This window comes from Gorilla gorilla, chromosome 13 (assembly GCF_029281585.2).
Source record: "Gorilla gorilla gorilla isolate KB3781 chromosome 13, NHGRI_mGorGor1-v2.1_pri, whole genome shotgun sequence".
In the NCBI taxonomy this organism is placed as follows: domain Eukaryota; kingdom Metazoa; phylum Chordata; class Mammalia; order Primates; family Hominidae; genus Gorilla; species Gorilla gorilla.
In genome coordinates this window covers 103228721-103242538 of record NC_073237.2, presented here as the reverse complement: position 1 = coordinate 103242538, position 13818 = coordinate 103228721, and the positions used below count along the sequence as shown (strand labels likewise).

At 40.5% G+C, this 13818-nt stretch overlaps 1 protein-coding gene across 8 annotated transcripts in view; it reads right to left on the bottom strand.

Moving 5' to 3' along the window:
* The window catches only part of ZNF462 (zinc finger protein 462), a 153998-nt gene that overhangs the window by 23305 nt on the left and 116875 nt on the right, over window positions 1-13818 (bottom strand). For all 8 annotated transcript variants that reach the window (XM_063696656.1, XM_063696657.1, XM_031014640.3 and 5 more), the window contains one exon: window positions 5924-6147. In XM_063696656.1, coding sequence (XP_063552726.1) covers window positions 5924-6147 — 224 coding nt within the window. The remainder of the gene's footprint in view (window positions 1-5923; window positions 6148-13818) is intronic.

Here is a 13818-nt window from a genome sequence, read left to right as displayed (position 1 = left end):
AAATTAAGAAAATTGAAACTGTATCAAGCAGTCTCTCAGACCAGAGTGGAATAAAACTGGAAATCAACTCTAAAAAGGAATCTTCAAAACTATGCAAATACACGGAAATTAAATAACCGGCTCCTGAATGAGCATTGGGTCAAAAATGATATCAAAATGAAAATTAAAAAATTCTTCGAACCAAACGACAATAATGACATCACCTATCAAAACCTCTGGGATACAGCAAAGGCAGTGTTAAGGGAAATAACCAAGATCAGAGCAGAACTAAATGAAATTGAAACAAGCAAACAAAAAACAATACAAAAGATAAATGAAACAACAGCGGTTCTTTGAAAAGATAAATAAAATTGATAGACCATTAGCAAGATTAACCAAGAAAAGAAGAGAGAAAATCCAAATAACCTCATTAAGAAATGAAATGGCAGATATTACAACTGACACCACAGAAATACAAAAGATCATTCAAGGCTACTATGAACACCTTTATGCACATAAACTAGAAAACCTAGGAGAGATGGATAAATTCCTGGAAAAATACAACCCTCGTAGCCTAAATCAGGAAGAATTAGATACCCTGAACAGACCAATAACAAGTAGCAAGATTGAAATGGTAATTTAAAAATTACCAACAAAAAAAGTCCAGGACCAGATGTATTCACAGCAGAATTCTACCAGAATTGGTACTCAAAGGATTGGTAGCATTACTTTTGACACTATCCCACAAGATAGAGAAAGAGGGAACCCTCCCTAATTCATTCTGGGAAGCCAGCATCACCCTAATACCAAAACCTGCAAAGGACATAACCAAAAAAGAAAACTACAGACCGATACCCCTCATGAACACAGACACTAAAATCCTTAACAAAATACTAGCTAACCAAACTCAACAACATATCAAAAAGATAATCCACCATGATCAAGTGGGTTTCATACCAGGGATGCAGGGGATAGTTTAACATACACGAGTCAATAAATGTGATACACCACATAAACAGAATTTGAAACAGAAATCACATGATCATCTCAATAGATGCAGAAAAAGCATTGGACAATATCCAGGATTGCTTTATGATTAAAACTCCCAGCAAAATTGGCATACAAAGGACATACCTTAATGTAATAAAAGCCACCTATGACAAACCCACAGCCAACATAATACTGAATGGGGAAAAGTTGAAAGCTGTCCCTCTGAGAACTGGAACAAGACAAGGATGCCCACTCTCACCACTCCTCTTCAACATAGTACTGGAAGTCCTTGCCAAAACAATCAGACAAGAGAAAGAAATAAACGTTATCCAAAACTGGTGAAGAGGGAGTCAAACCATCATTGTTTGCTGATGATATGATCATTTACTTCAAAAACCCTAAGGACTCCTCCAGAAATCTCCTAGAACCGATAAAGGAATTCAGCAAAGTTTCCAGATACAAGATTAATGCACACAAATCAGTAGCTCTTCCATACATCAACAGCGACCAGTGGAGAATCAAATCAAGAACCCAACCCCTTTTAAAATAGCCGCAAAAAAATAAAGTACTTAGGAATATACCTAACAAAGGAGGCAAAAGACCTCTACAAGGAAAACTACAAAACACTGCTGAAAGAAATCACAGACGACACAAACAAATGGAAACACATCCCATGCTCACGGATGGGAAGAATCAACATTGTGAAAATGACCATACTGCCAAAAGCAATCTACAAATTTAATGCAATCTGCATCAAAATAACCACCATCATTCTTCACAGAATTAGAAAGAACAATTCTAAAGTTCAAATGGAACCAAAAAAGAGCCCAGATAGCTAAAGCAAGACTAAGCAAAAATAATAACTCTGAGGACATCACTGATATGGTTCAGCTCTGTGTCCCCACCCAAATCTCATCTTGAATTGTACTCCCATAATTCCCATGTACTGTGGGAGGGGTCTGGTGGGAGATAATTGAATCATGTGGGCAGTTTCCCCCATACTGTTCTTGTGGTAGTGAATGTCTCATGAGATCTAATGGTTTACCAGGGGTTTCCGCTTTTGTGTCTTCCTCCTTCTCTTTTTGCCTGTCGCCATCCATGTAAAACGGGACTTTCTCCTCCTTGCCTTCTGCCATGATTGTGAGGCTTCCCCAGCCACCTGGAACTATAAGTCCAATTAAACCTCTTTCTTTTGTAAATTGCCCAGTCTCAGGTACGTCTTTATCAGTAGTGTGAAAACAGACTACTACAATCACACTATCTGATTTCAAACTGTACTATGCTGTTCCTCACCAAAACAGCATAGTACTGGTATAAAAATAGGCATATATACCAATGGAACAGAATAGAGAACCCAGAAATATACCCAAATACTTATAGCCAATTGATCTTTGGCAAAGCAAACAAAACATGAAGTGGGGAAAGGACACCCTTTTCAACAAATGGTGCTGGGATAATTGGCTAGCCACATGTAGGAGAATGAAACTGGATCCTCATCTCTCACTTTATACAAAAATCAACTCAAGATGGATTAAGGACTTAAATCTAAGACGAGAAACTATAAAAATTCTAGAAATAACGTTGGAAAGACCCTTCTAGACACTGGCTTAGGCAAGGACTTCATGACCAAGAACCCAAAACCAAATGCAATAAATACAAAGATAAATAGTTGGGACTTAACTAAACTAAAGAGCTTTTGCATGGCAGAAAGAATAGTTAGCAGAGTAAACAGACAACCCACAGAGTGGGAGAAAATCTTCACAATCTATACAACTGACAAAGGACTAATATCAGAATCTACAATGAACTCAAACAAATCAGTAAGAAAAAAACAAACAATCTCATGAAAAAGTGGGCTAAGGACATGAATAGACTGTTCTCAAAAGAAGAGATACAGATGGCCAACAGACATATGGAAAAATGCTCAGCATCACTAATGATCAGGGAAATGCAAATCGAAACCACAATGCAGTACCACCTTACTTCTGCAAAAATGGCCATAATAAAAAAATTTTAAAAAATCCAGTAGATATTGGCATGGATGCAACGAAGAGGGAACACTTCTACTGTGCTGGTGGGATATAAACTAGTACAGCCACTATGGAAAACAGTGTGGTGATTCCTTAAAGAACTAAAAGTAGAACTACCATTTGATCCACCAATTCCACTACTGGGTATCTACCCAGAGGAAAAGTCATTATTCGAAAAAGATACTTGCACATGCATGTTTATAGCAGCACAATTCACAATTGCAAAATCTTGGAACCAACCCAAATGCCCATCAGTCAACAAGTGGATAAAGAAACTGTGATATCTACCTATCTATCTATCTATCTATCTATCTATCTATCTATCTATCTATCTATCTATCTATCTATCTATGATGGAATACTACTCAGCCATAAAAAGGAATGTATTAATGGCATGTGCAGCGACCTGGATGAAACTGGAGACTAGTATTCTAAGTGAAGTAACTCAGGGATGGAAAACCAAACATGGTATGTTCTCACTGATATGTGGGAGCTAAGCTATCAGGAAAAAAAACCTAAGAATAATACAATGGACTTTGGGGCTTGGGAGGAAGGGTGGGAGGGGGGCAAGGGATAAAAGACTACAAATAGGGTGCAGTGTATACTGCTGGGGTGATGGGTGCACCAAAATCTCACAAATCACCACTAAAGAAATTACTCATGTAACCAAATGCCACTTGTATCGCAATACTCAATGGAAAAATAATTTTTAAAAAAGACTGTGTCTAAGATGCAAAGTATAATTAGTGGTTTTGTAATACGTCTTAGGTCTTTGGGAACACAGCTGCCATTATGATAGGTACATCTATTACTATATTTGAACACAATTCAATTAACAAATACTCTAAGGAATGTATTGGGTCTCAAAGTGGAGGAAATACAGGACTTCATTTAATCTTACAAAACTTCTGAGAAAGGTTTAACAATTCCCATTTACGAACTGGAAAACAGACCCAGAAATTTAAGTAATTTGTTGAAGTATGCACAGTAAATGGTGGAGACAAGATTAAAACCCAGATCTTTTTGGTCAAAAGCTCTTAATTGGGCCCTATGTTCCTGAGCAACTCATTTCCATGATCCATACCTCAAAGCCTCAGCCTTCCGCCCACTGCTGAGGAACCCTCTGGTTCTATGGTTTCTAACATTTTCTGGATTTCCTCAGTGATTTACAAGCTACCGTGCAACAACCAGAGAATAATCTTCTTTCTGATTTGTTCTGTCTGAAAATATCAGCCTGGAGGCTTAAACACTGTAATAAAAAGGTCTGAGGTAGTTACATAAATAAGATACATGTGAATAATTATAGAAAGCTTTGTTTGAAAAAGATGAGTAATTTACCCTTAAGTTTGGGGAAGAAATGCCCAGGAAGTTTGAAAAAGAAAGGATATGAAAAATTTTAAGTGAGGTAATTCAGGCTTTTCCTCTCTGCTTCATTTTCTCGGGCAGACACATTGGAAAATAAGTGCATTCCAAAGCAGAGAAGTTACCATTAAACTGGTCCATTGTGGACAGGTGACAAAGCTCAGCCTTCTCTCTCAACACCCCACAGAGCAATTCTAACCCATGGGTGCAGATGATTCAGACTAAATTCTTTATAATGTGGGTTTGTAAGGCCAGAAAAGAAGGACTATATTTCCACTCATGAGGATACAGAGCAAGGAAAAAGCAAACAATATCAAAAGTGCTTCTCCTTGTGCCTTCAGTAAATACTCAATAGATATTTTGGACTTGTTGGCTAATTAAAAAGCATTTTGATAGGCTCTTGTCATTAAACAAATACTAATTATAGCTCCTTCTGTACTCTGGGCAATACACAAAACCAGAAATGATCATCTCAGTTCATGAGATGCCAGATGAGCCCTGTGCAGAGTGAGGAAGTTGTCCTGTGTGATTTCTACCCTCTGATCGGCAAACCTCTGGAAGAGAATTTTTTTTCACCAATCCTCTATTTTATGTCCTGTACTAATGTATTCATTCTCGAGTCTCCTTCCTCCCAGAACATATATTTTACAATCCTTATAATGTTCAGACATACTGGGTAATGCCTTGACAAATCTTTGTAGTTAGCAAAATATTGGAAACCACGTACAAGACTGAGAAACACAGAGGTAATTCTATCAGAACAGGGGTTGGCAACTGTGGGCCCACAGCCTGTTGCCTGTCTTTGTAAATAAACTTTTACTGGAACATAGCCATGTTGGCTCATTTATGTATTGTCTATGGCTGCTTTCTTTCTTTTTTTGTCGCCCACGCTCCAGTGCAGTGGTGCTATCTCACTTCACTGCAACCTCCACCTCCCAGGCTCAAGTGATCCTCCCTCCTCAGCCTCCCAAGTAGTTGGGACCACAGGTGCACACCACCATGCCTGGCTAATCTTTTGTATTTTTTGTAGAGATGGGGTTTCACCATGTTGCCCAGGCTGGTCTTGAACTCCAGCATGGCTGCTTTCTTAATTGCCACAAAGACTACATTTTAGGCCTGCAAAGGCTAAAATATTTGCTCTCTGGTCCTTTATAGAAACTGCCAAACCTTGTCATTTAAAATGTATTAACATTTCAAATAACATAGCAAAATACTTCTTTTAGAATAAGCTTTAAAAATGTGAGGTATCATGTTTTATGTATAGTATAATCACAATTACGTAAAACAAATGAAAGTGGGTCTAGAGAACAGACCAGAAATGTTCAGCATTTGGACTAGTGTGGTAGAATTATGGGTGATTTCCCTTCCACCCAACCTGTGTTTCGCAATTTTTAAAAATGACCTTATGTTTCTAATAGAAGAAACTAGACCTCACTTTAAAAGCTCTTTGAGTTCACATCTCCATCTGGTACACAGTGGGCGTGACTAAATGCAGTGGTGTCTCCCTCTTGGCCCCTCCCCACAAGTGTGCTGAGGCGGGAGCAGGAAGTCCTGGTAAGTACCTTATGCTCATCCCGAAGGTGGCTGTCCAGTTCCTCCGTGTGCTTGGTCTCATAGTAGCAGAGCTGGCATTTGTAAGGTTTCAGTTCATTGTGCTTTTCTATATGTTGCTGGAGGCTCTCATCACTGGAGCAGGTGAAGGTACACTTATCACAGCGGAAAACTACTCCCTGCAAGTATTTGGACAGTTTGGACCGGCAAACTTCAATGGGGACAACACGCTCTTCTGCGGAAACAAATTGAATGGAAAGATGGGAATTTTTACTGATGGCAAAACAGAAGTTCTTTCTTTGGAATACAAGAAGAAACTCACCCAATCTTGCTGCTCCTCGTGGATCTGGTTCCTTGAACTGACGCACATGCACCCTGCCCCTCCCCTAACCCCCAAACAACATATTCCTCAGGAATGAGTGGGTGTTTCTAAGACCAAAAGCTCTTTGTGTACTTAATACCCAGAATGACCTATAAATAGAGGTGGGGCGGGCTAGTAGGTGCTTGCTAATTCCTGAATGGAGGTGATTAAGGCAAGGGGGAGGAATAGAAGTAGCTGCAATTTTTACCAACATTAATGATTACTGACAACAACCATTAGCATGCCTTCCTTCCTCAGCAAGTGCAACTGAGGCTGGACTTACAGATGTCTTTAATGGGGAAAGAAACTGACATTCACCAGGCACCTATGTTCTGGTACCTTTCTATCAGCAACTTTATGAGGCTGGAGTTACTCTCATTTTTACAAATAAGTACAAATGGGCAACGAGTCTTTAAGTAACTCTCCAAAGGTCATAGACATTGCAGTTGGCAAAGCAGAGATGTGAAACCAGGTCTGCTTAACTGTAAATCTATTATTTCTCACTATTTCCAATTCCATTCTCATTTCCCCTTCTAAGGTATTCTCAAAGAGACTCTTCCCTCCTTTTGAAACTAAGGGGATTTCTCATCTAATATCAAGTCTGAAAGCAAACCTGTACACTTTCATTCACTAAAACTCCAACTATGAAGAGCTCACAAATGAAATGACTGCAGGCAACAATCGGGGGAGGTAGGGTTGCGCAGGAGACAGGGAGGATTTGTGTCTTTTTAGACAGTCTGTAATCTGATTGTCAGAGGGAAAAAATAAAAGAGAGAGAGGATTTGGGTGCTTTTCCCGTTAACATACCAAATGCTGTAGGGCTGGAAATGCGTGTGCTTGTTTATTTTGCACTCTCTCACCCTTGTGTTTAACTGCTCAAATTAAATTTCACACCAGTCTGCCCAGAGTATCAGCGCACACGCCAGATATCCATAACTGGGATAAAATTAAAATCTGTGCTATTTATGCAAGAATCAAATATAGCATGTGTTTTCATGCTGTGTCTGGATTTCAGAAGACTCAGAAAGTTTACAAATGGACGCACACACAACATATACTTATATTATTTAGAAACAGCAATGTATTATTAAGTCAAGAAAGCATGATTTATTCCCAGAGTCACTGAATAGCAATGTTTCCAGGGCATCGGTACGTTGTACACCGATGCGACTCACTCTTTAGAGTCCTCCCTTTGTTGCTGGTCAGTGTGCAGGCCCTAGGGAATTTTCCCCACCCAATGTCGTGCCTTAGTCTCAACCACAACACTCTGATTGTAGGGCAGTCACTGCCTTGGGAGTCCCTGAATGCAGCGATTAATCGGCCAGCAAAATGCTGGGCAGAGGAAGCGTGGAAGGTGGTATCTGCAACATACTCCCTGGAGCTCTAATGCATGTTATTTTCCCTATACAAAGAATCAGTTGCTTATTTAGAAATATAAATATTTTTAAACCCAAGTATAGCAGACAGCTAAGAAACACATGATTATAATGTAATCCACACATTTTTTTAGAATAGCAACTGTTTAAGTCCTCTAACCATTCAGTTGTATGGTTTGGTGTAAACGGAGAAAAAAAAATGCTTTGGCATAAACTAGTAAATCTTAAGGAGCTCATGCTAGGATATTCTATTCTTGTAACTCAAGGTTTCTAAAAAGTAGCATTATTGAAATTTTGGGACAGGATAATTCCTTGTTGTGGGGGGCCAGCCTGTGCATTGCAGGATGTTTAGCAATAACTGTGGCCTCTACCCACTAGGTGTCAAAAGCACCCCCTTCTCTCCAGCTGTGACAACCAAAAATGCCTGCAGACTAACACACTCTGGGGAGGCAAATTGACCTCAGTTGAGAATCACCGCTCTAAGCAAAGTGCCAGGCATTAACTGCAACTACGCTGGTTAAGGCACTCATGGACAGAACCCATGAACAAGCTAGTGTCAACAGCAAGAGATGGGGCATGCAGGCTGAACCACGGGGAACTGCCCCCATGCTGGGGATATGCCTTCAGACCTTAGGAGTTCATGGGAAGTGTTGACATGAACTTTACTGGCATCTTCCTTGGGACTGCATCCCCCTTGCTCTCTCTACATTTTTGTTCCTCATTTATATGTTATCATCTCTACTGTTTCTACTTTCATTCTTTGGCTTTGCCCTGTCCTGCCTGCCTTGGTTCCGTTGACCTCTGCAGTGAAGAAGAACAGCCTGGTATCATTTTTCATATAATGATGTCCCACACGCCTCAAAGACAGTCATTCAGTGACTCTCCAGTCTTCACTTCTCCACAATTAATAATCAGTTCTTTCAAACTTTTTTATGAGCCTCCTTTTCAATTCCTCTACCACTTAGGTTGGTTTTCTTTGCAGTTTCCAATTTCACTATGTGTGTCTAAGTGAATTTTACACAAAGTCATGAATAGTCAGAATAATACCCTGAAGTTCAAGTAATTATTCATGTGAACACCACTGCAGACTATTAAGTGCTCGCTATGGCTCAAGCACCGTTAGGTGTTCTACCCTTGACATAACTTTTTGTTCTCATAACACCCTGCAAAGTCACTTCTATTTTCTTCAGTTTGTTGATGTGGAAACCGAGAACTGATCAATTAAGCTACTTCCTCAAAGTCACACCTCTGGTTCAGCACAAAGCTGTGACCTGGGAACACAGGTCTTCTGATCTCTGCCAGGGCCCTCCTCCTGCACCCCTGATAAGAACTCTCCAGTCTGTATGTGTGTGCTTATAAGCCTTTCATTCATAATATTTAAAAAATGCAAAAGCTACAGATTTCTAAGGTAACCCTTTATATCTGAATGTCTTTCAAGCACCTTCTACATTTGAGGGAAGGGTCAAATCCCTGCTGAACTTAAATCTGAAATCTAGAACTTCTCATTTCCAAACTAAGACAATGCCAGTCTACCAAATCTCTTAATTATGTGAGTTTTCACTGAGATATTAATTTTAGAAAAAAGTTAGCTTTTTCCCCTTTCTAAAAACATGGTTAACATGACCAAGATAAAAATAAAAAAAGACAGACTTTAAAAGGTGGGCAAATGACTGACAGTGTTTTCTGAATGAGGTCATTCATCCTTGAGGCAAATGAAAGACATAAAAGTTAAAAACTGGAATGGTTCCAGGTATAGACTGGGCTCTGCCTTGGTTACAGAAGCTCAGTGCTCAGGGCTTTTTCTATGGGGGCAGTGACAACTGTGGGTCTTTTTGACTTCACACCTCTCAAAATTACCTTGGGTGAAAACTCAAGGCCTGAATCACACTCATTGTGACTCAGCTTCTAGCACTGGCTGCAAAAATATTATGACTTCACCAGTTCAACTACAAGATGGATTGTGTCTCTCATCTCCTCCTACTCAAAAGATGCTTGGTGCTGCAGCAGGACATAAAACCGAAGAGGTTGGGCCCGAGAGTAATGTCACATTGAAGCACATGTGTACTAAGGTGCAACAAGAGCTGAGAATAGCATGCTTTCAAGCCTCCATGGAGGTCAGTGGAAAATTCTGCACAGCTGCAATACAGAGGGTTCACTTCTGCTCAAATTGGCGAGAAACCACACCACTGCAGAGCCCAGATTCAACTAGCAAAAATCCTTCCTGAAAGGCACACCACAACATAGGTGGGTTTCCTTCCCAGAACATGCCAAGTCTACATGAAGCAATGAGATTGGAAGTTCTTCACTCCACCAAAACTTTGTGTGCAAATTGCCACTCTAGAGGACTGAGTCCCTCTTTGCACCAAAGCAAAGAAGTGACAAAGTCTGAGTATTAGAGAAAGCTATGAAGAAAATAACATTATTTTTATATAAATCATCCCAAAACATAGCCATAAATAGACAAACATAAACACAAGCAAAACAGTTCCTGGTAGGAAGTATGAGGTTTTGATGTTAGCCAGGCTGCCATCCTCAAGCTAGAAGGAACTGGAAATGGCACCTCTAATTCTATCAGGCAAAGGTATTTGGAGAAGTTGAAAGGAAACATGTAATTTCACTGAATAAAATTAAAGATTGGCAATCTCACTGTAGACTTTATTCTCAAGAAAAATGACACTGATCAGATAAATTAGGGGAGATTATTTCCTTCCCAAGGCTCCCACTTGCAAGGTTCAGTTAAATGCAGCATTTGTCTATGTATTGGGAAACAGAAACTTTAAGTTAATATGCCAATTAAAGACCCATAGCAGTGATTACATGGTTCCAAAATTACAATGTAAATATTTGGCAAAACTGTGTTTCATCCCTAAAATCTGTGGCCAGTTTTTAAGGCTCACTATGGATGTGCAAGATACATATATATGGGCAAAGCTAAGCATGAAACATTGTGCTTCCAATGGTGATCAACTCAATAGGAATACCCTCATAAAACTATTTATTCACCTGTTTTTAAGTCTCTCTTCTCATTCAAGTTCAAATTCCTTCAGTGCAGAAACCTTGCCTGACTCTTCATGGCTGTATCCCTACAGCTTAAAACAATGCTAGAGCTTTCTCCTCCAGCTGCCCAAGATGCCAAAAGAAAAAAAGGCCAAGGGGAAGAAGATGGCCTTGGCTCCTGCTGTCATGAAAAAGTAGGAGGCCAAGAGGGTGGTGAATCCCTTGTTCGAGAAAAGGCTTAAGAATGTTGGCATAAGACAGGACCTCCAGCCCCAAAGGGACCTTAGTCCCTTTGTCAAATATTCCCACTACTTCTGGCTATAGTAGTAAAGGGCTACCCTGTAAGCAGCTCAGAATGACTCCTGTGATTAACCAGTTCACCCATGACTTGGACCCCTAACAGCTACTCAACCGCTTAAACTGGCTAGAGACAAAGCAAGAGAAGAAGATTGTTGGCCTGCATTGAGAAGAAAGCTGCCAGCAAAGGGAATGTCCCCACGAAGAGGCCACCTGTCCTTCCAGCAGGAGTTAATACTCTTACCACCTCAGTAGAGAATAAGAAAGCTCAGCCGATGGTGACTGCACATGATGTGGATCCCATGGAGCTGGCTGTCTTCTTGCTTGCCCTGAGTCCTAAGAAGGGAGTTCCCTATTGTATTATCAAGGAGATGGCCAAATTGGGGTGCCTAGTCCACAGGGAGATCTGCACTACTGTTGCCTTCACACACGTTAACTTGGAAGACAAAGGCGCTTTGGCTAAGCTGGTAGAAGCCATCAGGACCAATTACAATGACAGGTATGATGAGATCCCACATCACTGAGGAGGCAAGGTCCTTGGTCCAAAATCCATGGCTTGTGTTGCCAAGCTGTAAAAGGCAGAAGCTAAAAAACTTGCCACTAAACTGGGTTAAATGTACACTGTTCAGTTTTCTGTACATAAAAATAATAAAAAGTCTCCTTCAAAAAGCCAAAAACAAAATAAGGCTGGCATATAGTGAGTGTTCAATAAATATTTGTTGCATGAATGAAAACCTACCAAAAGTCCTACCACTGACTTCATCCTTGAAACAGAAGTTCAGGGCTTAATTTTTCCCTAGTTAAACTCATCAAATCATGGTCAATCTCACCAAATGTTGATCTGACCTAAGTTCACAGTTCCTGAATGAGATGGGTCTACCAATCCTTTGCTTCAACCTTTGCTAAATTAGTATTCAATAAGTGTCTCATCAGTAACCTGATCAGAATTTGTCCTGGCTTCCCATCTGTCTACTGACTAAAGTTCCAACTTCTATATTAGTATCCAGGCGCTTCATAATTTGGCCAGAACATACTTCTCTGGTATGCTTCCTATTCTCTTCAGGACCCCGGAAATGTCTAATAACATTCTGCAAACATGTCTTACTTCCACTGACCTCAGTGGTTTATTAAATCGTCTCTTCCCTCGTGTAGTGGGTTGAAGAGTGTCCCCCATAAACTTAAGTCTACCTGGAACCCCAGACTTTATTGGGACATAGGTTCTTTGCAGATGGCAATCAGTTAAGGCCACACTAGATTAGGGTGTGCCCTAAACCCAATGACTAGTGTTCTTATAAGAAGAAAAGAGGGCACAAAGAGATACACATAGAGAAAAAGCCCATATGAACATGGAGACAAACATGAGAGTGATGCAGCTATAAGGCAAGTAGCATCAAGGAATGCTGGGAGCCGTCAGAAGCTAGGAAGAGGCAAATAAGGATCCTTCTCTTGTGCCTTCAGAGGAAACACAGCTCTGTCAACACCTTGATTTCAGAGTTCTAGCTTCCAGAACTGTGAGAGAATACATTTCTGTTGTTTTAATCTACACAGTTGGTGGTCACTTGTTACAATAGTCCTTGCAAACCAATAAGCCCTGCCTTAAGTCTTCTCTGCCTGTTGAAATGTTATCATGGTTCAGTTTGAAAGCCACCCCTCTCTACTACAAACAGAAATAAACCTAGATACCCATCACTCACTGTCTTGTCTATACTACGCACATGCTCATCTCTGAGGAGAGTGGGTACCGGGTCTTATGTTCCCCATTTTGCCCAAAGAACCAAGCATAGTGTGGCACATAGTGTGGCACGTAACAAGCAAATAATGAATGTTTGCTGAACACATGAGTAAACATCATACTCTCTTTTGCTGTGGCCAACATAAATCCCTGATTAGTTCATATTCAGATGTCCCATGAGTGAAGTAGATTCTCTCTCTACTTAAATATATCAATTTATACAGACAAAAAGCAATGGAAACTATTTCCGCCAGCAGTAGTTCGGTCTCTGGGCCAGTTCAGAAGTTGGTTTTCTTGCTTTTCATCCCACATGCTTTAATTAACTAAGACCTCAGAAAGATCTTGTACTGTGGACCTGAGAGACCAAGGATGTCATGGATAGAGCAGGAAGAGGACAGGTGCAGAAGGAGCCACATCTTGTTACTTTGAGATCGGCCCCAACTCAAAATTGCAAGGCAGACATGCAGCTCTGTCTCTCGGCTTGTCAAGGTCAGCTTCCTACTGAGCTGCCATTTTGAGTAGAGATGGACACCAAAGCCAGGCCGGGACACAGATGGTATACATGGCTGTCCTGAGGCACTCCGCTGCCTGTGGATCCGTGGACTTCCCCTCTGACCTCCTCTGATAATTCTGTCTTTGAACCCAGCCGCCACAGCTACTAGAACACTCAACAGGGTGACACTACCTCTCTCAGGGTGAGAGAGTGACGCCTGGTGGGTAAAGGCAAGAGCTGTGGGTCAGACAAGCCTGGGTTTAAATCCCAGCTGGATTACTTACTAGACATTTCATGTTCATCAAGTTGTTAGCCTTTCTGAATCCATTTATTTCCTCATCATGGGGGATAACAGTCATCCACCACATAGGATTTTGTGAGAATTCTATAAAATGACATACTGTAAAGCACTTAGCACAGTACCTGCTAGGCAAGCAACCAGCAACAGTAACCATTGTTGTTATTATTGTTAATGTTGTTATTATTACTATTAATCCTCAAATGCTCATGTTCATTTCAGATGGATGTTTTCTGACCTTGATAAGGACTCTGAAAATGATCCTTACAAGTAAACAGAAGAGACCACAAATAACCAGTGACAGGTAATGTAATGAGACATGGGATCAAAGGACTGCAATTGACTGCTTACC